The 27,956-nt window shown below is 39.6% G+C and overlaps 1 protein-coding gene and 1 long non-coding RNA gene across 2 annotated transcripts in view; both read right to left on the bottom strand.

Annotated features, from left to right (window-relative positions):
• LOC108442927 overlaps positions 1–3,195 on the bottom strand; it is a 212,316-nt gene extending 209,121 nt beyond the window's left edge. The window contains exon 1 of the long non-coding RNA XR_001859096.2: positions 2,906–3,195. This is a non-coding gene — a long non-coding RNA (uncharacterized LOC108442927). The remainder of the gene's footprint in view (positions 1–2,905) is intronic.
• A 1,188-nt stretch (positions 3,196–4,383) lies between these two features.
• LOC108443050 (hepatocyte growth factor) lies at positions 4,384–27,740 on the bottom strand. The gene is made up of 18 exons (XM_017723483.2): positions 27,575–27,740; positions 25,935–26,091; positions 25,218–25,330; positions 21,909–22,023; positions 19,751–19,893; positions 18,601–18,721; positions 17,241–17,359; positions 15,247–15,412; positions 14,759–14,892; positions 13,158–13,251; positions 10,556–10,692; positions 9,728–9,760; positions 9,528–9,633; positions 9,110–9,184; positions 8,459–8,608; positions 8,144–8,250; positions 7,916–8,058; positions 4,384–7,765 (listed from the first exon to the last, which is right to left on the bottom strand). The coding sequence occupies exons 1-18, from the start codon at positions 27,621–27,623 to the stop codon at positions 7,583–7,585; spliced, it is 2,145 nt and encodes a 714-aa protein (XP_017578972.1). The 5' UTR covers positions 27,624–27,740; the 3' UTR covers positions 4,384–7,582.
• Positions 27,741–27,956: the final 216 nt, after the last annotated feature.

Genomic DNA, 27,956 nt, shown 5'->3' with positions numbered 1-27,956 from the left:
CTATATTTCCAAAAGCATTTGCTCACCTGCCTTCACACACATTTGAACTTGAGAGATATCCCATTCTTAATCTATAGAGTTCAATACAAGGACAGCTGACCCTTTATAGCTGTAACAGCTTCAACTCTTCTGGGAAGGCTTTCCACAAGGGTTAGGAGTGTGCTTATGGGAATTTTTGACCATTCTTCCAGCGCATTTGTGAGGTCAGACAGTGATGTTGGATGAGAAGGCCTGGCTCACGGTCTCTGCTCTAATTCATCCCAAAGGTCCTCTGTCAGGTTGAGGTCAGGACTCTGTGCAGGCCAGTCAAGTTCTTCCACAAACTCGCTCATCCATGTCTTTATGGACCTGCTTTGCGCACTGCTGTGCAGTCATGTTGGAACAGGAAGGGGCCGTCCCCAAACTGTTCCCACAAGGAATGAGCATGAAATTGTCCAAAATCTCTTGGTCTGCTGAAAGTTCCTTTCACTGGAACCAAAAGGCCAAGACCAACTCCTGAAAACCAATCCCACACCATAATCCCCCCTCCACCAAACTTTACATTTGGCACAATGCAGTCAGACAAGTACCGTTCTCCTGGCAACCGCCAAACCCAGACTCGGCCATCGGATTGCCAGACAGAGAAGCGTGATTGGTCACTCCAGAGAACATGTCTTCACACTGCTCCAGTGGTGGCACTTTACACCACTTTAAGAGAAAAAGAAAAGAAGTCAAAGAAGCAAAACAAGAGTTTACCTTGTCTTGCTTCCCACAGCTGGAGTCTTTGAGTCTGAGTTTTTCCCCAAGTAAGGGAATGAAGTTTGATCCTGAACTCAAACCTTCTTCGATATCATTTAACATAATTGTTACAGAAATGTGTTTAAAAAGTTCAACTTGTTCTTCCCTGCAGGTGGCTTATGAACATGAAGCTGCTCCACTGAAAGCTAGCAACACCTTCAAAACCATGGCCGTAACTGGCAATGAGGACACCGAGATCCAGACCTCGGTAGTTTCAGAAGGGTTTTTTCACGCTCCTCCATTCATGATACTAAACATGGAAACAGCACCATTACGATAACACAGTCTACTCAGCGGCACAGCCACATTATCATAGGGCACCAAATCAAATGGGGACAGAATATTTATTACACCGCATTTCTGGGATAGTAAAATTTGATTTGTTTTCCGTGAGCATGGTCACTGTATTATGGCCATTCAAAATCTACCAAGCTCTGCCTTATTTTCTAAACTCTCCAATCACTGCTTAGCAGCCTGTCACGTTCATGAGTCCGAAGAGTTTTTTGAGATTCACCGTGGAAAAGGGGATGAAACTACATGGGTGAGCAGTGAGAGGGTCTCAGCTGACCTCAGAACAGCTGGGGTCAGCTGCCCTAGACTGAACTGCCCTCTCTGTTTATCTCTGTAGGAAACGCTACGCTGCTCTGAATACCAGTAAATCTGACTTCTTGAGATGTTCAGGTAGGCAGCACACATACTATAGGCAAACATACAGCATCACTATGGTAAAAGTGTGAGAGTTACTCCACTATTTTTTTTTTATCTGGAGCACTCACAATGTGGCTGGCTAAATCAGCATGCTTAGGTCTAGTTCTAGTAGCTGCTCTGTTTAGGTTACTGGCTCCATAGTAAGCCAAGTCAGATAAGAGAAGAAAACAAAGCTGTATTCGGTTACCTACACATAACATAGGCTGACTACTGACTAACTGGCATGATCAGCATACTGATGGCATAGTATTATCTGGCTAAAATGATTAAGAAATCGGGTACATTCGATTATATTTCATCTCATTAACTGTATGAGCGCCTACCTTTCCTGTTAACTGGGGTTTGGTCCAGACAGCCTTTTATGACATATCGCTGTTCTCAAAAAAATAACTTTGTATCTCCATTTTTGTCATTTTGCAGTTTTTGACATAATTTGAAAATGCCTGTTGTTCTTTGTACTGTGTGTAAAGTTCACAATGTATGGACCAAAGGAAACTGCCCAAAAAGTCTAGTTCCACTGACGTACATCAAAACATTAAAAGAAAGGTATGTTTTTTTTTTTTTCCTTTTCCTGTAAAGTTACTATTTTTGAGACACAAGGTTTTGTTCTGAAAACAGCGAAATGTTTCATGTGTGCTTTTTTGGTCATCAGTGAGGACAGAGATGCAAACGAGACAAATCAGAGAACAAGAAAGGTCAATTAAATAAAATCTATTTGAAACCAATCACTTGATTTACTGTAGCGTTCAGTGTGTATTTTCAGCTGAAACTAAACATCTAAATAAATAGCTAAATTATTCATTAAAGACGCTTATACAGGGTACGAGTCAATTCAGTTTGTGGAACAATAACAGCAGTTCAGTGAAGAATGGAGGGATAGGGGAAGGAACAAAAGAAAAGGTGCATAAGAGTTATGCATGGGTAAAAGAAGCAATGGTTTTGTGGGGGGAAAGCACTTGAGGAGAATCTTTCAGGTGTAATACTCATATTTGGCAGTTGGTTTTTTTTTCCACTGTGAGAGATTTTCTGAAAAATGGACCTCACTGACTTTGTTAAAACGCTCATCCTAGTCACGGCCCTGTTCAAAACAACCGTTCACTCAGGGCTGTAATAGTGAAACACATTTAGGTGTGAACTGAGCTAGATTTTGGCTTTGTTTTTGGCAATGAAAATAAACCATTTGTTGATACACATTTGAGAACATTATCCCTTAGTCAGACCAAGTCACTCTTAGATACCAATAGGCTAATGTTACCGTCACTAACGTTAGCTAGGTTAGCTAAGCTAGGTTAGCGAACCTAGCGTTATGCAAAACTAATTTAGCTAACGTTAGCTAATACATTTCTTGGGCGACTAACGTTAGCTACGTTACCTGGACACTTAATACAAAATGTGTAATGCAATATATTGAATTAGTTACCTGTCTCACAGACAGTTATCAATAAGGTCAGCATCACTCTCCGAGCTCTCCAACTCCCTCAGCTAACTCCAGCGCCGAAAAGCCACCCTGCCGTTTACTCTTGGCTTCGCTCTAAAATCAGTCGTGTTCTTGTTTTATCCCCCCGCTGGTTTTCTGTCTTTCTTTTCTGAGTTTGCAGCACAGTGTAAGCTGGTAGGTGGCAGTGGAAGTGGCAGAGTCGGCTTAGTTAGCGAGCTACAGTTACTACAGCGCATCACAACTAAATGTCGTTGCTAAACAAGGCTACACGACACATGATTGACAGGCAAGCGCGTTAGAACGCGTTGTTCTGATTGGTTGAAGGGCGGTCCAGGTTTTCCAGCTTTTAAGAGAGATTTTCCCCCTCTCTGAGGACATTCCATAGGCAGCTGCCAGAATGTCAAGAAAAAATAGACAAGTATGATCTAATCTAGTAATATAGAATGATAAGAAGACGGATAGTAACACATTCTTATTGTGTTGGTAGCTAGCCAGTACAAAGATGCGCCTGACAAAATATATTCTAATGTGATGTAAATATAAATGTAAATAAACAAATAAATAAATAAAAACAACCTCTTTAATCTGTATATAGTTTTGTCTTTTTGGCCCTCAGCCCACCACAGACATTCCACTTTAAACCCCCTAAAACTCCCCCCTTGCATTTTTGGCCTGAGTAATAACACATTTTCTTTCCGTATCATGATGTCATTCTGAATAAAAAAAAAATTATCAGGGAGGGTCTCTGAGCTTAGCCGAGTGTTCTCGCTTCATGACAGCGGTGACACTCTGTATTATTTGTTAATATGTTTTTTCCTGGCCACTGGTGCATGATGATGTAATCAAAATGGAAATCGACAAAACTCTCTACACTTGAATCAAAGATTACAGGGAGTTGGTACGCTGTCTTTTAAATAATATAAACGGTGTGTTATATGATCAAAGACATTAACAGGTCAACGCTTAAAAAAGGTCAGTTCGGATTTCATGTTGACTTTGATGGGATGCTAAGAATGAAGGCTGTGGTCAGGGGCGCACAAGGATTTTCTTTCATACTAAGAGTTTGGAACACAGCTGAGTGCTTCAGTTATAATACATAGGACTGCAGGAGCGCAGCCTCGGGATTTGCTTTCCTTTTGTTAAACTGTTCTGAGCAATTTGGTATTCAAACTAAAGAAAATGTCATTTAAATTGTTTTCTTAATTCCATAATCAAAAACCCTTGTGTACTTAAAAAAAAAAACACTATTCCTGGGGGAAAGCACCACAAACCACCAGAAGAGGGAGACATAACGTAGTCTGTCAAACATCAATCCAGCTCTACCTCGCCTGGTGAAACCCATGCTCAGAGGTTTAGGGAAAGAGAGATGGGGAGAAAGAGGAAATGATAGTAATAGTAGTAACACAGACCATCTCCACTTGCCACCCATGTGGCAAAATATACAATATTCAGCGTAGAAAAAATGTACAACTGTTTATTTTATTTTATTTCAGACATGATAAAATAATATTCTGGAGTAAAGGCACATAGAGGATTTCTAATGAACACAATCACAGGGGGAGCGGATCAATACAGCTGTCAGTGTAACTCAACGTGACCATACAATACAGTTGAATAATACATTGAATATGAATAATCCCTCACGATGACTGTATGAGTAAGGAAATACACTACATTGACGACATTTACAACCTTGTAGATAGCAGCACTGTACATTCAGTAAGTGAGGGTCACACACAGAAAAACGTATTTACACAAAGATTCTAATGAAAACTGCAAAGAAACTGACAACTGACTTGAATAGGATGGCTGTATGTAGATTATTCTAATACATTATACACACACCTTCACAAGCTCAGGCTGCAACTGCGATCTTTTGCTCTGTGATTTTGTGATAGAATGGCATCAGCCTTCTGTCTTTGCTTTTCTTACCCAAACTCAAAATAGGGAAGGATGCACAATATTATACAACACTCATCAGTAAGTCATCACAGAGTATGATGTCTTGATTTTCTTCAGCACTATACTTAACATCTTCAGAACTACTTAAAGGGAAATTCCAATGATCTTTTAAAATGTCTGCATAATTCAATTGGTGACATTGAAGCAAAGTCATTCAGAGAGGTTTGATGTGAAAATAGTTAACTGTAGAGAGGTTTACAGTTGAGTACATTACTTTCCAGTGGCGTGAGAGTGAGCAGGATTTGTAGTGTCTGCAACACAATAAAAGCATCTTCACTATCCAATACAACCAGTGAACGTACACATGTTCTGAGTTTTTCTATGTTAATGATGGTAAAATAGTGGTAAAAAATGAAGTTTTCTTTGGGGACTACATACATCACCCTGCATGTACCTCTCTGCCACTTATGCACTTATGTTTTACGCCAAAACCTCTCAAAACTAATGTAAACTATTTAAAAAAAAACAATGTTCCAGGAATTATTATTAACACCATTGTGAACAATACTGATTCTCTAGAAAGCATCCAGGCACTGTGAATGACTTTGTTTACACCATCATTTAATTATACAGAAATTTGTAAAAATTGGTGGAATTCCCCTTTAATGTCCTGTGCTGTTGGACTTACATACAAATTAGACTCATCCTTCATTTAAGCCAACATCATTAGCATCAGAATTGCTTAGAATGCAAACACTTAGGAGCCATCTTTCAGTGTGGTATTTGTTTTAGCTGACATAGTTTTGGAGGTAATTTCCCAAGTCGATTGTTTTTGGAGGCAGTCCAGAGTAAGAGGTCAGGAATGAGAAACTTGTATCCAGAGTAATCCACGACCACACAGGAGAAATTACTCTGATGGATGGGGGATTTGTCTTACAACTTATCCAGGATATAAAAACATTAAAATTAATCTCTTTCCCTAACAAGACCTGTTTCTTCTAGGCCTGTGGAAGAAGTCCTAGGTATTTGTTCTACATAAACACACACATACTCTCCCTCTGTCCTGCAGAGCTGCAACCTGCCAGTGGCACTTCTTATGAACATTACTGAACAATGTTACATTGCACACACACACAAATGCAGAGTCCCTTACACTCTTGATGAGCTCAAAAAAGTATATAATATACTTAAAATCTAAATTCATCACTTTTTACCTTCCTTTGGATTTCAGGTTGTTTTTCTCCTTTTTAGTGGCAAGTATAGTGGTTAAAGGGGCAGTCCACCCATTGTTTAAGTTAAAGTTTAAATTTCTCCATAGTTCAATCAATGTAAACAAAGTAATTCAGAAGGGTTTGATGTGAAATGGTGCATTGCAGAGACACTTACAGACTCTGATTTCTCTACAATGGTAGCGATAGGAAGCAGAGGTCACTATGTCTTCTACGAAAATCTAACCATGTTATTTACCATGCCAAATGACTAGTGAACTTACATAGCGGTACATCTAAAATACATTTTCATTCAGTACTATTTTGCCTTACAACACCCTGAATATACCTCTCTGCCCTGCTCATACTTTTTCACTCTGAAAGACTTTGTTTACATCTTATCCATTGAACTATTCAGAAATTTTAAACAATCACTGGAATCCCCCTTTAAGATGTAGTCAAGAACTAATGCACACATATTCCTTTCTGAAATGTGTAACACCACTGTAGAAATGTAGAACAACACTGAAGATGAAGGCAATACATCTTAAAGCCTCAATTAAAAGGTCTATAAGACCTACCCAAGCATCAGTAGTGTCTGTAACACTCAAATGACTACACTATTTACAAGACCAAATCCTTCTATGGCTTTTGATAATAACCAAAGCACAGCATAGATGGGGGATGCATGAACATTCTGATGACTACACTGTTCACTGGTCACAAAACAGACACCTGCGTAAAGCAAACCTAACCTTCAACACCTGAAATGAGGAAGTGCCATTAGAGCAGACAGTGTTTTGTTGTATGTGTATATATTCAAGTATTGTCAGGAGCATAAGAGTAAGAAGCCTTCTATGAATACTACTATCCACAAGATATTCTACATGTATACTATACACACCATTCTGTAATACAGCTAATACTGTAGGTTATTTAATAGTTGAGGTTTAAATATACTGAACATGTGTTAGTAATCTCTGTGAATTCAGCTCTTGGTATGAATCCAGATTCAGGACAATTCCTCAATCCAAAAATCCTCGTTTTTCCTCCAGCTCCTAGTTTGACAGGCCATGTGTGAGCCAAAATGAAAAAAAAGCTGAACATTTTTGTAGGTGGGGTCAGCATCCTCCTCCAGAATTTGAGGTTTTTGGTCAGTCTTTAGGTATTGCTACAGTCATTATGTGCAGGTTCTGGTAGTATGTTAAAATACCAGTAGTCCTTATCCTTGCTTAGTTTTCTAAGCAAGTCTTTAGAGAGTCTGTGTCTCACCTGTTTTTCCTTTTTTTTCTCAGTTAATTTTTCAGTGTCATTGTTCACAATACAATGAGTGCTGCCACACTCCAGTGCTGCCTATGTACTACACTCCCATACCGGAACAGTTCTTAACCAAACACATCTACCCAGGCAGGTCAAAATCCACATTTTGGACATATTTTTTACTACTAACCACAACTTTAATTGTAAGTGTGAAATGTGGGTCATGTCTGGCTTTGTTTCAGAACTTTTGTTTGGATCCTCTGGATTGTCCACTTCATGGTCTTCTGCTTTAGTAATTGAAATCTGAGTAGGGATAGGTTTTGAACACTTTATGAATCCATCCTGTATAGTGGGCTACATTGACAAAGATGCCCGGTCGATTGTGTCGAGCACACCCTCTTCCATGGACACTCACACCGACGATAACTTTACTCCCTTTTTCCTGACATACCAGCGGTCCACCATAGTCTTTCTATTGGAGATACAACACATATAGTGTTATTCCAATTATACATAAAACCAAACAAATATGTAAATGTGCATTATACTGTTTGTGATAGCTCAGTGAAAGCTCCCTTGAGAAGATATGGTAGAATATTATACAGTATGTGAATCTTCTCACCTCACATACTCCTTCATCCCTCTTTCCACCAGCACAAACTTTAGCACTAGTGATCTGAAGACTTCCTCTATGCAACTGTTCGCAGCGCTCGTTGCTGACGATAGGCAGCTGAACACTCTTTAATGTGCCTTCATGTCCAGTATCTAAAACGTTTTTTACATGTTATGATTATTTTGTTATGCTCAGGACAGAAGAATCACTCAACCTGGGGTCGAAGATAATACTCACCTTTAGTTTCTCCCCAGCCATATGTGGAACAAATGATGCCCTCCTGAATCCTACAGCCAGCCACTGGCAGCTGGATAATCCTCACATGGTCAGTTATGAGAGCAGGTCTGATAGAGACAGAACAATGTCATTTAATGGCATTAACAAGCTCTGTAAGAAACCACAGTTATCTTAAACTTGTGGTAGATGAAAACTAGTTGAAAAAAATCTTACTGCGAAATTCCATATGCAAATTTTAATGAATAAACAAAATATCACACAAATATTTAGTGGGATGATGCATAATTTCATTATTTCATTCATGAAAGGTCTTACTGTGCCAGTTGCAGCAGGGCAAGTCCAGAACCCTCTGGACCACAGACAACATGAGCAATTCTCCTTTCCTGCCTCGTCCAAACATTCTCGTCAGAGTCATTCAGATGTGCACAACCAAGCCACACTCTGTACTCTGAAAGGTCAGGAACACTGAGGAAGAGAAATAGATCCTTATTTGTTGTCTGCAATCAGCATATTCATTTGGTTTACAAAGTTGTTTATTTGACACCTTGCATGTAAAACTTTGTAAAGTGTATTACTGTCTTAAGAAGACAGAAGCTTAAAGCAGCTTAAAGAAGAGCATACAATATTCAAGAAGCTTAAAGAAGAGCATACAATGTTGTCATTATCATATTATCATTCTATTTGTGTGCTTGAACAGGAAAATGTACAAGTAACTTAATAAATCAACCAAAAATTCCTTCAGTGACTCTCTGGATTGCATCCTCTCACATGGGCATTTGGTGAGAATGTACATATATGGTAGTGTTCTAATATCTTTGGTCCCAAAGCATCGCTGACTTTGATTTGTTAAGTCAGACATATAAAACAAATGATGAAAGATTTGGAGAAAGAGCCCTTTTGCCCTGAGAATCTGGAGGTCAAATGCAGGACATGATGTGTTTGAGTAACAGGGCTGCAGACAATTACCATGTGGAGAAGCATTCTCTGTCCGTCAGCACCCACTCCTCACGAACCAGAGAGCCTCCGCACCAATGAGTGGCCCTAAACAGAAGCAGCACATGAGAGCAAAAGCCGTTTATACATGGCTAACATGGCATTCACACATTATAAAACAACATGCATCAGACAGACATTACAGGCATTTCACATAATACGACATAGATCACTAAACATGTTTTAGAAGGGAATTTCCAGGGAATTCAAACTGGGATGTTGCCATGGTACAAATACAAATGGCACATTGTGTAAAAACAAGATTTAGAAAAAGGTCCCACAAAGTGCAGCCAAGAGTATCAACATTTATTCCCACAGTAGTTACTGTGACCTGCTGTAAACATTCTAATAATTAGAAATAAACTTTTGGAGTCATTGTTAAGTTACCCACCCTTTTTGTATGCTGACCATCCAACTGCCCTCTTTAATCGGTACTGGGCCCCCACCCACTATTCTCACTTGCTTATGAACAAAACAGGAGGCCTGTGGGACTTCAGCTAGAACAATCAAAACAAAGAGAAAATTAGTTTTATGCTAACAACATTTGACTAAAACAAATTAACACATTAAATATACTCTGCATCTAATTACCTTTTTGTGGTAGAGCATTTGGTAATGGATCACCTGAAAAACATCAAAGGAACAAATTACTATACATTAGTTGGCTGATGATTGTTATCAAATGAACTAATGAGCATATGGCCAGGTTGTTTAAAGTAGTTTGAGAGAAAATGTGTGTGAGGTCTTTTGCATTGGCTGGGACAGCATGTGGGACTGCTTAGTCTTCACATTGACTGAGCATGATCTATGATTGTGAAGAACCTCACATTAAATGACAGTGTCTATGTGCATGTGCAAAGGAGAGAGACAGAGACAGAGGAGGTGTTGACAGCCAAATCCAGGTGGACTTCAATCTATTTAATTAAATACATTTTGTGGAAAGTATGTGTGTGTGTGTGTGTGTGTTTGTGTACTGGAATTCATGAACTACATGCTGCAAAGCCCAAAGTATAAGTGCTGATATTAGATATCAAACATGAAGTACATGTGATTGACCAAGTGATTAATGATTTCAAAATACATAAACACTTAAGTGGCAATTTAAGGTGCTTAAACAAACTGAATGAACTATTAACTATATAATTATTAAATTATTAGCAATCATTACCAAAACATTCTGCAGTCTTGTTTGTTTTAGATAGTTATCATGATGTTAACTTATAGCATTACAGGTTTTTAAGCCAAAAGACCCGTGTGTTATCTCTTTAACCTTTTCAGACAAACTTTAAAACTGCTAATTATGATGATGTGTGTAACATAAGAGACTTGGTTGTCAAACAATTCAAAGTGTTCATATCTATTTTGAGGTTGTTAGACAGTCATTAGGTGTATACAGCTATGTATGTATATATAACTCACAGCGCTTGACTGTGCAGTAATCCCAGGGGATGAGGGAGCTATTGGTGTAGCACCATGGCCCATGCTTGTCTTTGTCTGGATTCCTGCAGAAACTCCCTTCCAGCTCTTCGCTTAGTGTCACCACCTCTCGCTCTTTCCTGATAACAGAAGCATTAGATGGTGTTAGCATAATGTCATAATATAGAAAATAGAGAAGATGTATGTTTACTAAAGCTTTGATCAGCCCTGAAATTTTGGTTCCAATCCAAATACAGCACAAACCTTTCTTTTTAGTGTCCAACCAGAACTTGACCGGAACCCAACAATATTCTATTCCGCTCGACCAACACAACCATATACAAAATTACCTGAATGACTAAGAAACTTCTATCAAAAACTGACCCAACACATTCCATTACCCAAAATGCAGAATAAAACATGAAAGCACAGCGCTGGTTACTATGTAGGAACCATAATAGTTGCCATTAGAGAGTAAAAAAATAAAACAACAAAGAACAATATTCTATAATATTTAAATGCAGCTTTACTTAATTTGTTTAAATTCTGCTTTAACAAATTTGTTTATTAAATAATGCTGGACAGCATCTCAACTTTTTTTGTCTGGATAAACGTCCCATTCTGCACTGTTCTCATGCTATGCGATACCACAAGAAGTTGGCCATCACTTATTTAATACTAAAAGTCTACTTTTGCATGTAGTTGCAAATGCAGATGTACATGTTGAATTACATATTACATAGAACACACGGAACGTAAAACCTAGAGATCTTTTTCAAGATCAAATAGACTTTTGGCTGCACTAAAAAGTACTGTACCCAAAGAATTGACTGTTTATGTCCCAGTTTTATAAAAGCGTGTGTCCTTGTGAACCTGAGTGGGTGACTTATGCCTGATTAAAAACATATGCCAAATTTAAAAAGGTCTAAAGTAGTGAAAGTGAAGAATAAAGTATAGAGAAAAACAGGGGAAAACAGAAGGTAAAATCTGTTAAAAGTGGCAGGTGTTAAAATATTTTAAATATTGTGGGACAATTTATGAGACAATGTATTCACATTATGTAAGATAATGCTTACAAACATTGATTCTACTTTATCATGGAATTTAAACTCCAGGATTACATAAGTAAGAAATCAGTTGTGTAATGGAGCCGAAGGTTTATAATACAATCAATGTGGGCATGTGCTTAGCTCTCATGGGTACTTATAAAGCAGAATTATTTTCTTTTCTAATATCTTAAGTAATCTAATCAGAATGTGTAGGAAAATCATTCATGTGCTACAAAGGTCTTTCTTTACCTACTATCTCTGCACTGTCTGGTTGTTATAGCTATAAGGTTTTTCCTCTCTGGAGGAATGGAGAAGTATTTGGCTTCAGGGTTACTCATGACATGACCTTTTTCACTCAGCTCTCCCACATTAACAGCCAGGAATCCTCCACATTCAGGGAACACCACTGTCAAAACACTACAAATTTCTAGCAGGAATTTCGTATGAGCAAAGTAACCCAAATGCTTCATCGATGGAGAGAGACCTGAAAGGCTGAACACTTCCTTCTTATTTCCAACAATACTCCATAACTGAGGTTTCCTGTCAGTGACCTATGACCTGGCCATGATGTCTTGTAGGGTGTAAGCCAAACAACGAACCTGAACACCTTTGATGTGTGCATGGCAAAAGGTTTGGGAGAGGAGTGGGTGTAGGGAGGGCAGAGGTCAGCGTTAAAGCATGCTGCTCCAGCTGCGGTAGACTGCCTGTAATTCTTGGGGAATTAAGTCACTCCAACTGCCACACTTTAACATCAATTAGAGCTCTCTAAAACAGGGGTCCTCCACTAAAATGTGTTTTTCTTCCACAGAAAACTGCAAGGGGCTTATTTTCTCAAGCAAGACAAATACACCCTGACAATCCAGGGACCCCTGTGCTTTGTTTCACTGCCCTGGTGGGTTTTTGCAGGGACACGGGAAAGAGAACTTTGACCTGGAACTTGTTCATAAAACAGGGAAGTTATTTAACGCCACACATTTCAGGGTCAGTGTGGACAACAGGCACAAGACTGGCCTTCTGCTGCACTGCCTGTTTCAGATAAATACATGCAAAAGCCATATGTTAAACAGCACAAACTGACATATGTGGTTATTACTATACTGAAGCTAAAACTGTATGATCCACTAAAATATATATAAATATAAAATATAAAGTATAAAGTATAAGTATAAAAATATTGAAAATGCTTGTCCGTTTAACATCTCAGGCTGAACCATTCATTTTATTGCTGATCTGTACCCTTGAACCAAAGAACTAAATAGATCATTCATCTCAGCAGCACAGAGGCATTATGAGGCTGTCCTTGAGATGCTGCAATGAATAAAGTATAAAAAATGGACCGAGTTTTGTTTCCATGGAAACTAAGTGAATGTCAGTGGCTTAAAAGATGTGCTGTATGAACATAAATTTTTATTGTTCTGTCTTATAATAAGGTGGGGAGGGTGCTGCCTGTAATTTGTTCCTCAACATTTTACAACTCTGGCTCATCCTGAGGGTCACTCAACATGGCATGAGATCTAGTGTACACTTGAGATGGAAGTTTCAGGACAAGGTCTCACCTCTCACTTTGATCTTTCCATGGAGCACAGGGGATGCCTGAACGAGTCTTCATCTGCTTGCCTCTGTATGTCTCCCCACTCCCTGTATAACACTCTGAAACACCACATCAAAATACAGGAACAACTGTCATGAGAGAATAGATTACAGTGTAACAGTAGATCTTATGCAAAGTCCTGCTCTACATGTGCCAATGCTCCCACTTACATTTTATTGCATATGCAACCAAAAAACCTGCACGTCAGGTTTACAACAAGCTGTTGGTGCTTATGGAAACACATCACAGCTCCCATTTCCCCATGGTCTCTAAGCCTCTTATCCCAGTGGCCCCAATCAGAACTGCAGCTAAATCGATTTTAACATCAGCGCCTATGTAAGTCCTTCCATGCAATGTCCCCTGGGCCCTGCCAGTCACACGAAGCTGTCAGTGGTGATTAATGTTTGAGTCATTCTGTCTCCCACACTGCTGTTTTCTACGGAGCCTGGACTACAGGGACCAGTCTGCACCAATGCCAAAAAGCAGACATGGAAGAAAGAGAGCAATAGCTGCATCTTTAAAGAATCACTGCATTAAGAGAGAAACTGAATGGATCTTATATTTTGCAAGACCAAAATCAAAACAAAGACCAAATAACAAAGACCAAAATCAAAACAAAACAAAATAGTTCTGATATGTAAAGGCGTGAAAATCAAAAGCAAAAGGCCTCCTCTCACTCTTTTAAAGAGAGCAACCACAAAGAAAGGAAAAAACAATAGACTGATCATAAACATGAAAGAGAACACAGATTATTTCTGCCCTTCTTTGTTACCCAATACTCAAATGAAGTGTAATTTCACTGATGGTGTTTATTAAGATACCATGATTTACAAAAAAGTGCTGCATGTGACAGCAGGCTTGATCTGTCCATAAACTGGTAGTTTACACTGCGCAGTGTGCTGTTCATGACAACTACACTATAGGCCTGAAAATATCTAGGCACTCCTAATTAGTGAACAACTTTAAGGTGCACTCACTGCTGACACGTGTTCAACTGTGTCTGTATCATCTCCACAGAAAAACACTGCCAATACAATAGGACACCCTGGAGCAGCTGTACACATGCCTAAGGTCACCTTGACCAATGCCAAGTGTTGACTAGAGGGGTATAAAAACATTCGGTATTGGGACTGTGAAGCAGCGGAACTGTGTATTCTGAAGGACCATTAAATATCAATGATCCAGAACTAATTATCCAACATCAATCAAGCAATTGAGTTCCCACAGCAATGTTCCAACATCTACTGCAAAGCTGTTGAGAGGTTGGGGACAAACTCCCTATCAATACCCATCATTTCAGACAAAATGTTCAGAGCAGGTGTCTACAAACTTTTGGAAATATAGCATATGTGGAACACATAACATATGGGCATATTTAGCAGTTACCTATACGGCAATACAGATACACAGTAGGCCAAGACTATTAGAACCATTCAACTAGAAGAGCTCAAATATGGTGCTGAGGCTTTTTTGCCAACACAGTATACAAACAACCTAATAGAAAAAGGCATAGCATCACAAAAAACAATAAATGCAATACATGTATGCTGAGCAAATGGATCTCACCTTCAGTTTCAGCTGCTGTGGTTCCACAGCGTGGGATGTCCATGCAAAAGGCCCAAGGGATGTTAGGATCAGTAGTGAAGCACCAAGGGGCATGACGGCCATCAGGATTCCTGCAATAGTTCTCTCTTAGGTCCCTTCAATGTGTAAACACACACACACACACACACACACAGCATAAAGAGAATATGTGGCATAGAATGAGAATGTGATCTGTATTTTGTGTAATTCTGTACAATTACAAACTACTAGTTGCACTTCACTAAAGTAGGACCATAATGTTGGCCACAGATAAGCACTTTAAAAGTGGGAACCCCAGTGATGCTTTGATGCAAGTTGACTAGAGCATTACATTACAACAGCTACTGTAGAAATTATGTAGATCTATGCATTAAATGTAATTTGGGGTCTTTTAGCATTTATATTTGAAATATTTGAGAAATAAATCATCAGTTCACATCATATGTGATTTCTCAAGAATAAGCACTCACTTGCAGCGGTAGTTTTGAGGGGTGAAGGGGTGTGAATGGGGAAACTGGGTGTCCCATCTTTGACAGGTTAAACCCTCATGAGGCATTGCCACTGTCCCACGGTACCCTTCTCCATTACCACGGAAACATGTAGTAGTACTTTCAAGCTCACTCTGGTTGTCAGAGTCTGAGAAAGAGGAAAAAGTCGGAAAGCAAGTGAGAGCAAAAGTTAGAAATACAGACATAGAAAGACAAAAATACAGAGATAAACAATTACTCCTTCAGCATAATAAATGATGAATCACACATCACACTAACTCCACAACTGTGTTAGTCCTGACTGCAGTCACAATAGCTGTTTTTCTTAAGGAAAAGCAATGTCTCCTGAGTGAGTCAAAGCAGTTGCTTGGTACAACTGATAAAAACAGTCAACAGCAGATTTCTGGTAAAAACCTAGTATGCACTGGTATGGTAACTGGGTCAATGTCCAATATCTTTCATGTACATATCTGCCGATGGCAACGTAAATGCAACAACACTTATAAAATGAAATTGGGGCCATACCTACCTTGATAAGCATTATGGAGAAATCTAATATGTATAACTACAGGGTTACAAATGCACTTTGTATATATTTTAGCACAGCAGCCCAGCCCTGCCAAAATGTTCTGTTCTTCCCCAGTGCAATGAATCATCAAATATTGGTTATAATCAACAATAGCAATTATCTACCCACATTGTGTGTGATTCTGACATCATCAAGCACCCTTACTTTTCCTTACTAGTTAAATTTTTCATTGGCATATACTTTGAATTTGCAGCTCTCTGTAGCTAATCACACTCACTGATCAGACAGACTTTCAACCCCTACAGTGTGAATCTCTTTCAGTACACTAATATGTTTGACATGTATGAAAGCCAACTAACTAATGAATAAAATTCACTTCTTCAGAAAAAAGCAGAAAAAAGAGTACTACATTATGTATGCTCCTATTACACAGGCCTTTGTAATGCTATGTTAATATCATTTAGCCAAATTGAAGGTCTGCATACGCAGGCTGTGTCGTGTAGGGTTTATCCTCATTAGTAGCAAGGTAGAGCTGTAGAAACAATAGGATGCTTTGTGCTTCAAGCTTTCCTGTGTTTACTGCAGAGCAGCAGGGTACGTTTTAGGAGTGTGTTCTGGCCTGAAGAAAGGGAACCTGATAGACAACAGCCACACGTTCCAAGTGGACCAAGGCCATCTAAATGGACCCAGAGGCTCTAATCGTTTCTACAGGCCTTGTGCATCAGAGTCTACACAGCATTGACATACAGTATGTGAGATATATCTGTGGAGGCACAGGCAGGAAAGAAAGAGAAAGGCAGGTAATTTGGATCCGCAAACCATTGTCTGACATACAGAGCAGAAAACAAATGTGGTTCGAATGCAAGCATAGCTTAAACAACTAATAAAGCACCAGGCTCATGTTCCTGCATCACTGCTCCCTGAACCACCACGTTGTTGTCCTGCTAATGAAAATAACCCCCAGCAGAGTGAGAGGGAGGAAGGGGTGAAGGAGAGTCATTATAATAACAGGTTAGTGGTGCTGAGATGAGGCTGCTGTATGTACAGCCTGTCTGAGAATGCTGTGGGGGGGTGAAACCCACACACATGTTATGTTTTAAGGGTAGATGGAAGGTTTACACAGCAATCTAAACCACAGCGGCCAGCGCTTATGCAGATAAGGCCATGCACCAGTGCGCTGATGAGGAAAAACAAATACTTAGAGACATTAGTGAACACAAGGAGCAAGGAAGCGTAGCAGAGAAAGAAGAGTTTTATGGGTGAACCCTCCACTCCTCTCACTGCTGCAAACAACATTCCTGTGACGGTCCCAAATGAGAAGGGAGCTACCAGAAGAGGAAGCTGTAAATTTGGCAAAATTCTTTTCTTTTTTTCTCTTTTTTTACCTTCGTATCCTTCACACACACAGTGTACCTCCTGTCTCATATACACTGAATAAAAAACTCACCACACTGTTTGATGCTGCAGTACTCCCAAGGAGTGTTGGGATCAGTGGTAAAGCACCAGGGTCGCTGACGCCCATCTGGGTTTCTGCAGTAGTTATCCTTTAGGCCTTTATCTGGGTACCTGTCAGAGGAAGGGCAACAGTAAGTCAACACACTACACTCCTGTTGGCCCACATACAGAGCAGTACTGATTTATAACAGAGAGAACCAACAATAACCTGAAGCCAAGTAGAGCAACCCATTCTATGCTACTGCTGCAGTCAGTGGGGTCCCACTGAACTGCCTGGATGAACCCTAAAGTCTTAAAAGCTTAAAACAACATGGCTGAACTTGTTTTTTTGGCAGGTTCACACAAAACAGTCACTTTTCTACTGATTTATCCTAAAAAGGGACATGACACGGTTCCCACACTGCCAAGTGCTGGGAATATACTTTATTGATTTTTTTTTTTTCAAATGTTTTCAAAAGTTGTTGGCAAATGCCATTCCTCATGAGGTAAATGTAGTACGAGTAATTCTTTGTGAGATTAAAGAGCTTTGATTCTTGTGAGTTTAGGGACTCTTATGGGAGAGTAGTTAAACAAACTGACATTTATTTCTAAAACCATGTCACAGTGGATTCCCAAAGACTGCCTGGATCCAAGTAAAAAATCATCTTGCTGATTTCATGAAAAAAGTTGATGAAGCTGCTGTTCACTTATACAATGCAAATGGTGTACATCTCAGCATTGCCAGTTGTGCACAAGAGAAGTTACAAGAGAGGTTTCAACAGTCAGCTTTTGGAATGCTAGTTTCGTCATTTGCACCATGCACAAGAAATACATTTCAGCAATTTTGCATGGAGCAAATGACAAAACCAACACTCTTGTGCACAACTGGCAAAGCTGGGTTACATAACATTTACATGATATAAATGACAAAATGAATTAACACCAAATGCATAATTCTTAAAAGATTAAAAAACTATAACTTTCATATAACATCTTTTGTTATGGCTGAAAATAGATTAGGCATTGTTGGTATGTTTGTACTGTGCCCTCAAGATTCTCCCATACCTTGTAATACACTGCCCATGAAGAATAAACATAGCAATGCAGATAATGCAAATATTTATTGAGTGACATAAATTAGCAAACCAGAACAAACCCAAAGTGCTCAGGAGATTTATACAAAAGTGTGAGAAATGCGTACACATTCTCTCTCTGTGTGCCTAATCAGCATGATGTTCTCATCTTATTGACACAGTGTAGCTGCCATGCACTGATTAGCAGTGCTAATCACACTGGCCTGGTTATAAACGCCCCAGAAGGCTTGCTGACTGATGCTGTCCCATGAGTCATTCTGTTGCCAGGAGGGCTCCTACCTTTTGGGGTGGAAAAGGTGCTTGTGAGGCTCCTCCAGGTCCCAGCGCTGGCATTCTCTGCCACTCTCTGTGTGGTCCATGGGTCCTCGGTAGCTTTCCCCATTACACATCATACATTGCACTGTTGAGGAATAGTACTGGTAAGAATCTCAGTCTGGAGGACTAGACCCAGAGGAATACTGACACACACAGCTGAGGTACATTAGCACGCTCGGAGAGGAGACATTTACTTTAACATGACCGTCACGTTAAACAGAAGGGGAAAAAAATATCAGCTGATGATAGAACGTTGAATGAAAAATCATACATGCACATTTTAATAAATGTCTAAGGGATTTAGGTTATTTTTAATTGTAATTTATCTTTTCCATCTTTCCCATCAGGCAGTAAAAAGACTGTTATTATGTCTCAAACTCTGGCCTTTAGATTAAGTGCTAAATCAGGTAACACCTTACCTCAACAACCTGAAATACCACCCATTAACCTGTCAGTATGAGTCCAGAGGAACTGGAGTTTCTAACAGATTTCATATGATCAAAGGTTATAGAAACAAGTAATTGAAACGTAGTAACGTAGTGGCCCACTGTTAGAGTGGACCAGACGTCACAGCAGAGGTCACCTAAGTATCAGTATTCTCTCTAAAGCCTGTTATGACTTGTACTTTGCTATAAAGCCTGGAGCAGCATATTGGAAACAGATGTCTATGCTGGCCATTTTCATGAAACCTTGATTTTACATTCCCCTGTGTGTGTTTCTGATTATGGGAAACTAATTTATTAACAAACCCTCCCAGCCATATTTTACCACAGCACTCTGAGAAGAGACAAGAGGCTGTCTCTGTTTGCTTGATTGCTATCTCCAGTAAAAACCCCTCTACATCCACTCTGTATACTCAGTCCACATTTTTCCACTTCCTGATTTAGCAAACTGCAAAGTGCATGCAAGAATGGTAGAACTTCATGGTGTGAAATTCTCCCAATAATCCCTAAATGAGACATTCTCAAAATGATTATATTCATGAAATTAAACACAAAGATCATAAACTTTTCTTTGTTAATAATTACTTTTCAAGATGCAGAACTATACATGGTGTCCAATTTCATTTTCCATTTCATCCACTTTCACTGCTGGAGAAGTGACTGCTGCTTACCCTCTGAACACTGGGGAATGTTGCAGTTTTGGTAGCGTATGTTGGGGTTCTTTGTAAAGCACCATGGTCCTGTGGTACTGTTGTCTGGATTCCTGCATAGGTTTCCTTGAAGGTCCTTCTGCTTATGTAGCCGGGGTAAGAAACTGAGCCGTCAAAACAAAGAGAGTATGAGGGTAAGCTCAAAGGATTCTTTAATTTTATCTGTAAATTCAAACAACAAACAGGTGTGCTACTGAGATTTCTGTGTGCCTGTTAACATAGAAAAGGGCACATTTCCACTTAAACCCAATCCAATTCTTAAAAAATGAAGGAAAAAAAGAAAAATGCACCAGAAACACAGCCATCCTACTTGCTGCTAGTCCTCCCCCACACTCCTACTCAAATGAGTAAATCACAAAACCATAACCCAGGTTCAGATCAAAAGAGACACAGATTCTCAGATTCCTTGAAGTTTTTTTTAAGAAACAGCCTCTATGACCGCAGAACATCTTTCACACATCACATAACTATTTAGACTGGAAATGTACCTCTGACTTTCTGTTTGAGATTGAGCGAAGAAGAGAAGCCTCATTACATTTGAGTAAAATCTAAGCAATATGTCATTACACAGGCACCATAGCAGCTAATTTTACCACATTTGCTCATTTGTGAAGAAAATGAGTTGCTCTAAATCTCCTTGAGATCCGAGTTATATTTTTCTGTCAGAAACAAAAAGGAATCCAAAAGGAAGTTAATACTGATATAAACTTTGTTCGCATTTATTCATACATGAACATATACAGCAGACCAGGAGCTGATTTTGACCTGACTGCAAGGATCACAGGCGTAACCGACTTCTCAGGAACATGCTGGAGCACAATTACCCATTAGTTTCATAGTGACTCTCAGTGCAAAGATCTGAAAGTGAGCAACCCCATAAATCCCTAAAACATCCTGACTGTCTACTCATCACTATAGAGAAACACAGAATGCAAACTGAACTTGTGTGTTTTGCAAATAACTGCTGCCAATGCAGTGGTTTAAAGAGAATTGTTGGGGACTATTTTCACCTGTTTGAAAATATATATTAGCTAGAATTATGTGATATTTGTTTTTAGACTTACCTTACTAAAGATCTGTTTTCCAGTGTCTCCTAACTACGCTATACAAATGGATAATAGCAAATAAGGTATCGTATTGGACCACGGCTCCATTTTGGTCTATTCATATCCATAACCTTTTGAAAAAACATGACTTTAATGTTTCACAGGGGAGCATTTCGAGCACGACTTGTTAACTGCACAACAGTCCATTAGAAAAGATAAAAAGTTGTAGGAGAAGCAAAAAGAGAGGGAAAGAGACTTAAAAAGACTCAAGGTCTCTTCTAGGTAATAATCTTCTCATGCATTGGCAGCTTTTTGAAGTCATGAGATCTATAGTTTTTTTGGCAGAGAGTCTTACTATTCGTCCATCCCTAGTAAAGACTAGTGAACTGACAGCATCCCTAATGAACCCTTGCAGTCATAATGAACTCTTGGCAAATAAGCCCTTCGCATTAGCTATCTTATCTGAGCTTTGTTCTGCTTTCTGTCAAACTTCTACCATAACAATGACCCTCCACAATGACCTTGCAAACACAACATCTCTTATAACTCTACACAGTTTCACTGAAGTTATTTTTAGAACTGCTTGTATACAAATGCACAGCTACTCACATCTATTCATAGGTATGGCTGTACTCCACTGTGCACTGTTAGGGCAGCATGGACAGAAAAGTACCTTTAGTTAGTGAGTTTTTTTTTTTTTTTTGCTGGACATTCACAGGCATGTTGACCTCTAAGAGTTTTACAAAGCTCTCGGTCAGAGCTGGACAAGGGAGGTTCCAATGATCCGCTGAGGCCAAAGAATCAGCTCTTATAACATAGCAAATTAATCACTAAATGATTTCATCATTTGTCTTATCAAAGCAGGCTGCTGTGAGATCTGAAATCCGTCTGTTCCAATGTAAATGTTTTTCATTTGTTATTCATTTATGGAGAAAACATGTCTAATAAACTGAGCCATGAGAAAGGGTTGTTAAAAGTGATCTAGAGAGGATTTTCATAGAACTCCAGTCAACCTGGCATTTAAGTGTAAGTGTCAGAGACATAAAGAAAGAGGGATGGAGAGAGGGTCTTACTGATGCTCATGTGGGGTGTTCAAAGCCCAGTTCTGGCACTCTACACCATTCTCGGTCACGGATCTCCTCCCTTTGTAATTCGTTCCCGTGCCGATGATGCACTCTTTTATAAAGTCTGCAGGTGTAACACAGCAAAAAAAATAAATTAAACAAACACATTTACTTCTCACAGTAAACATATGTGCCATACATTTGTGAATAAGCCCAAGATATTACTTCACAGAGATGCTTTTGTGAATACACCGGAAAAAATAGTATGGAAAATCAAGCTATGCTTACACAGCAGACACTGTGATCATGACACAGGTTCAAAATGCTGAGTCATCTCATTATCGAGATGAGCTTCTGACGTGTGTGTGTGTGTGTGTGTAAGTCCATGATTGTGTCTGTATGACTATTTTTGGATTTGTGCATGTAAGTGTATATGTGGAGGTCATCTACATCTACATCTGAGTTTTTTCATGAATATCTGAATGAATTTCTGCATAAACTTGATCTAACTTATAAAACACACCTATTTCCCCCAAACAGCATGCGCAATATTTTACATCGCTATATATTCATTGTAATACAAAAGGTTTAAACAATCAAGATCATTAATGATAAAAATATGGAAACCTCTGAACCAAGGATGTCAAACTGTGTCTGGGAGGACTGAACAATTGGTGACAAAATACATAGTCCATTTTCGTGCAGGTTAAACATAAAAACGAGCACAGTTACACCTAGCTATTCACTAAGTTGTAGCTAAAAAGTAATCACTGATGTGGTTGGGGGCAGTGCTGTCACTCGTGTGTGCAGCAACAGTAGGCCAAGCAGCTAACCTAGCATTTACCAAGCTGGCTTATTCAGCACCCATAAACAATAAAGGCACAAAGGTAAACACAAGATAACTAGATATGCATTTCCTGAAGGAACTACAACAGCGCTTGAAAAGAGCTGCAAGTGTGTGTATGTTTGTGTGTGTTTCTGTGTAGGTGAACAACACCTCCTTAGGTATGTGTCTGTGTGTGTGTGGTGTGTGTGAGAGGGAGAGATGTATGTGTTTGAGGGGGAGGGGGAGAGTCATTCAAATTAACTGTCACTCTGTTATTATGCAGCTCTTAGTGGAGAAGCCTTGTTTTAAGTCCGATTCGCACCCTTTGAACAAACAGTCATAACTCGGGAAATGTTTACTCTATCGCTTAACCGGATAGATGGTGTGAGATAAGACCGCTTGCGGATTATTTTGGTGTAATGTTGTGTGTGTTGAGAAGTTGAGTTATGACAAGTTAAACACAGAGAAAATCTTGAAATAAGCAGATTCTGATTTTGAGAAATTTACAGGGGAGTGAATGGGGCAGTTTTCTGTGCCTAGTGCCAAAGAAATGCTCAACACTCTAAAGCTAATTGATAAAATGATGAGATATGTTGAGGTCTCAGAAAGGACAAGTTTCTCTACCATGTAAAACTGAAATGGAGTTTCTAGGTTTAATTTTATTAAAAACTACCAATTCAATCGACTCCAAAAATACATAGCAGAAGTCACAGCGCCGAGACCTTCGAAACGCAGTTTGAGTCTGTACATTAAGTGTATTAATCGCAGAAAAGTGTGGAAGAAGAATAAGAAGAAGTATGAGAGATAACAATAGAGCACTTTTACAAGCACTCTAATTAAATACTCAAGTGCTGCTGTATACTGAGTTGTAGTAAAAAAAAAATCTAGCATGGATTGTGGCAGTGGCAGTGTGCAATAGTGCTAAGCCAAGCAGCTAACCTAGCAGTTACCAAGCTGGCTAACTCACCAACCATAAACAGCATGAAAAAGAAAAAAATAATTTTACCATCTAATTCAGTCTCCTGACTGACTGCGTCATGTAGTTTCTATTTGTGTTTATTTATAGCTAGTGGTTAAGTATGAGATGTGCTCACTGATAAAATTAGCATTTACTCTATTTTGGATCTTCAGTGCTGCTATACAAAGCTTCATCCCTTCAGAGGTCAACATAACCAAAGCAGTGGTTCTACTGATGGAAGATTCTTGCATGTGAAAGTGCATCAAAGTTGCATTAAATCTAAAATTCTGCATGTGAAATTTAAAATTTATTCACTCCAGATGTGTGTGTGTGACATGAAACCACTCATATGAATTTCACTGAAATTAATGCACTTATCCTTACAAACGGACATGAAGAATGACCAAAACAAGGGGACCTCATATGTCTGCACTGATGCTATAAAACAAAATCAGCTCAGGGTATTCTACAAAATTCAATACCAAAGCTTGCCAAAGAGTTCTCAAACAAATGAAAAGGCTCATGAAAGTAACAGCTAAGGATTTGCAGACATCTCCTGAGTGTTTACTGTGTAAAAAAAGTACTGGAACACTGCCATACAGACAGATGAGAGATGAAAAGTTTAACTTTCTGGAAAATGCAAGTGATTTGTTTACAGAAAACAAATACTGCACTAAAACCTCTTCTCAACTGTGAAGCATGGTGGAGGAGGTATAGTATATGTAGAGTGGATCTCAGGGCTTGGACGGCCTGCAATCACTGAGAGTCCAAGTCATGTGCATGTAACCAAAACACAAAAGTGGTTCAATATAAAACCAAAGAGTAAAGAAATCAAAAACAGAGTGGCTCAAACAGCAGAAATTCCATATTTCTGAATATCCAAATCTGAGCCCCTCTGAAATGCCATTTTGTGATCTGAAACACAAACTGAAACAGGACAGACAGTTTAAAATATCATCTACTTGGTAGAAATGATGAGTCTACAGAAACCATCTTTTGTAATGTCAATAAAAGTGTTTCTGCTATTAAGTAAGGGTTCACATACTTTGTCCATCAACAACCTTGACTGCTTAAACTATAATGACAAAGCAAAATAAACTGCTGTGTGTTTTGTTAAATATTTATTTATTATTATGATTTGATTATTATGATTTGATCAAGATCTGATTGCATTTCAGGAATCATTCTTGCAGATATAAAGACAATTAAAAACAGCTCATAAACTTATTTTCACTGTAGCTTTAATTTATTCAACACATTGGAAACCTTCTGATGTGTGCCACCTAATGTTCCTAAACAGCATCAGGTAGCCACATGAGATCACGTTAATAAACTATATGCACTTAATCCGAAAGTCTCCCATGAAAAACAGAACAGATGTTAACAGCTGGAGGCATACTTACAGGTGGTAACCTCTCTATTTAAAATCCAAATTAAGGCTTTGCTAATAAAATCCTATGAAGCTAATTCTCCTAGTCAAATCGAAGCATCGGGCCAGCAGATAAAAGAAATGAACGCAATCTTTTTTGTTTACCTTTTTTCTCGTAAAGGTCATAGTTGGAGTCACTCTCTGTGCGGACACCCACTGTGAGGGTATCAAAGGAGAGTAAATGACACTTTGTGCCATTCTGATCAAAGTTGAAGGCTCTAGAGAGAAAGATTGTGTGCAAATTAGTTCATTCAGTCATTCAATCGGATAGTCCATTCTTTGTGAAATGGGCAACTGCTGGTAAAGAGAAGAGAATAAAATGATAACTAGCTGCTAACAACAATCCCTACATATTTTACCTGGGTTTGCTGCTTCCTATGATTATCCTTCTCCAATAATATGGTATTTCTAGCTCCAACCATAAAGCAATTTAAGTGACAGAAGCCAACAAATCCTTGTTTCAGTGTCAGTACAAAGTATGGGTGGCATTTCCCTACCAAGGTACAAAAGGGTTATTGCCCAAAACATGAAAATAGGAAGTAGTTGATCTGCTGAATCTAGATTTTCACTTGTGATGTCGCTTCCAGCTGCTTCCTCTGAGCACACTCTGCACTGTGCACTAGGGCAATGCACTGCTCTTTAAATCCAGAGGAGTTTAGAAAGAGAAATGCTGAAGTGCTACACATATGGTCACTGTCCAGTGCTTCAGTATGAGGTACTGTCATTGTAAAGATAAATTCCATCAACTGCTATATTCACCTTCACAGGCCTCTATGAACAGACAGACTGAATGGACACATTGACCTTTATTGGCTTCAATACCTGCAGGTGAATGGGAGTTTCCTGCTGCGGCTGCAGCGGCGGGCACACTTTCCCACGCTCATCTTCCTGCTTTTGGTCATGAAGGAGGAATCAGGTGAAGCAACCAGGCGAGCCCCATCAGTCTTCTGGTAGTCTTGCAGAGCATGTCTCTTGCTTTCTGCCATGCAAAACAACACTGTGATAGCTTGTGCTTAATCACTGAAGACCATGTTAAATCACATTTGCAGTTCTTTGAAAAAAAAAAAGAAGCCTAAAAATAGTCAATAAAGGATATACAGGATAGAGCATGTGGGGCCTAACAAGTAGTCAGGCTCCTATAAGACTGCACCTCCCTAATCAGATCGTACAGTAGCAATCTAACATAGATGAACAGTGTAGCAGAAGAGTACTGGAGCAGAAAATGAGCCAGTTCGATGCGTTTCAGTGTAAGAGTAATCTAAAGTGTGTAATAAGATGCAAGGACATCCATCATTGTCTGATTAAGCATGGTGACTCAGGCTGAGTAGATTCATCATGAGGGCCATAAGGAAGCGAGCCAAGTCCCTACTGATCGGGTAACAAAACTCCTCAGTACAGAGAGACAAACTTCCACACGCATGAGCAAGCTGCCGTCTCACCGTCCAAAATCATCGTACACTGCCACAGCATCAGCTCTCGATGGCCAAAAAACACTTCTTAAAGATAAGTACAGCAGACTGGAGCCAAAGCGTGGCTTGCACATTAAATGCAGTCTACACCAAGAAAGAAGAGGAAAGAGAAAAATTCACATCTGCATCCTCATTCACAACAGCAGCTCCCCTGGTACCAAGCCTGAACCTTTGGCCTCTGAAATGAGAGGGAGCTCATGTTTTATCCTTAAACTTTGCTAATTATATTCTTATGCAAAACAATCCTTAAAACGTACATAAGTGGTGGTCTCACAGAAACAATTCCCACAGGCTTCTCCTTTAAGCAGGATGAGCTCATTTGGGCCCACTTACTGGTCTCACTGAACACTCAATGCACTCAACTCAGCCGTGCAGAGACTGTTCAGTGTGCTTCAGCTGCAGGAAGATGACACAGAGATCGAAATAATTCAGCCACCGTCACTTCACTTCTCCTCCTGCAATAAGCACAGCCGCGGGCTGTGGGTTCAGGGAAAGCAAACAAATAACAAAGTACAACATCTGAACCCAGAGCAGCCCCGCTGTTTTACAGCCTATAGCAGTCACACTGCTGTATATCTGCACATCTCTCTCCTCTTCCCCACTCGATGACTCATTCATCCAGATGTTCTGGCGAAGACGACCCACTCGCCCACTCAGCTGTTTTCACCACAACACTTTTCCCTGTTTATGAAACTCCACTTAACATCAGAAAAAGTGTTACAACAGAAGGTGGACGCTGAAGGTTACTCTCCCCTTCGCGGCAGGACTGGACTTCAGCCGTGAAAACGTCCGTTCAGTCTTCACCTGCGATATTAGGGACTCAGCCCAACTTGGACTTCTACAGCTTGCTGTTTTTACCTGATGTGTTCAGCTCGCTCTAAACCCGAAAATATGTGTTCAGCCCGTTTTCCAATACAGCAAGAGCCGTGACTGGAAACAACCCGTTAACGGTACCTCAGAGAGCCGAGACCGCTGCAAAGAAGCCAAACTTACCTGAGTAAACCAGCACGGCCACGCAGAGCAGTATTTTGTAAATCCACATGGTGGTCGCTTTAAAAGTGGCTGGTATTTTCCAAAAGTGACTGGATGATAACACTTTAGACCGTAGATAATGCGCTGTTAAGCTAATAAGCTAAAGGCTGGCTGCGATGCTCCTCGTGCTCCGACAGCCGTTTAAATACTGAAGGGAGTCAGGCGCGCGCCGCTCTTTGAGTTGCCTTATGTTTTTTCCCCACCCGTATTCAGACAACCCCCGCCCTCCTGAACTATGACTCGCCAGCCGTATCGCGCCTCCTACACTAGGCTTGTTTGATTGGGTGCGAGTATGATATACTAACCAATCGCAGCGCAGGGTACGGGTTTCGACGGTATACGG

Source organism: Pygocentrus nattereri, chromosome 7, assembly GCF_015220715.1.
Source record: "Pygocentrus nattereri isolate fPygNat1 chromosome 7, fPygNat1.pri, whole genome shotgun sequence".
Taxonomy (NCBI): Eukaryota; Metazoa; Chordata; class Actinopteri; order Characiformes; family Serrasalmidae; genus Pygocentrus; species Pygocentrus nattereri.
Note: the sequence above shows the minus strand (reverse complement) of the source record. Positions and strands in the feature narration are given on the sequence as shown.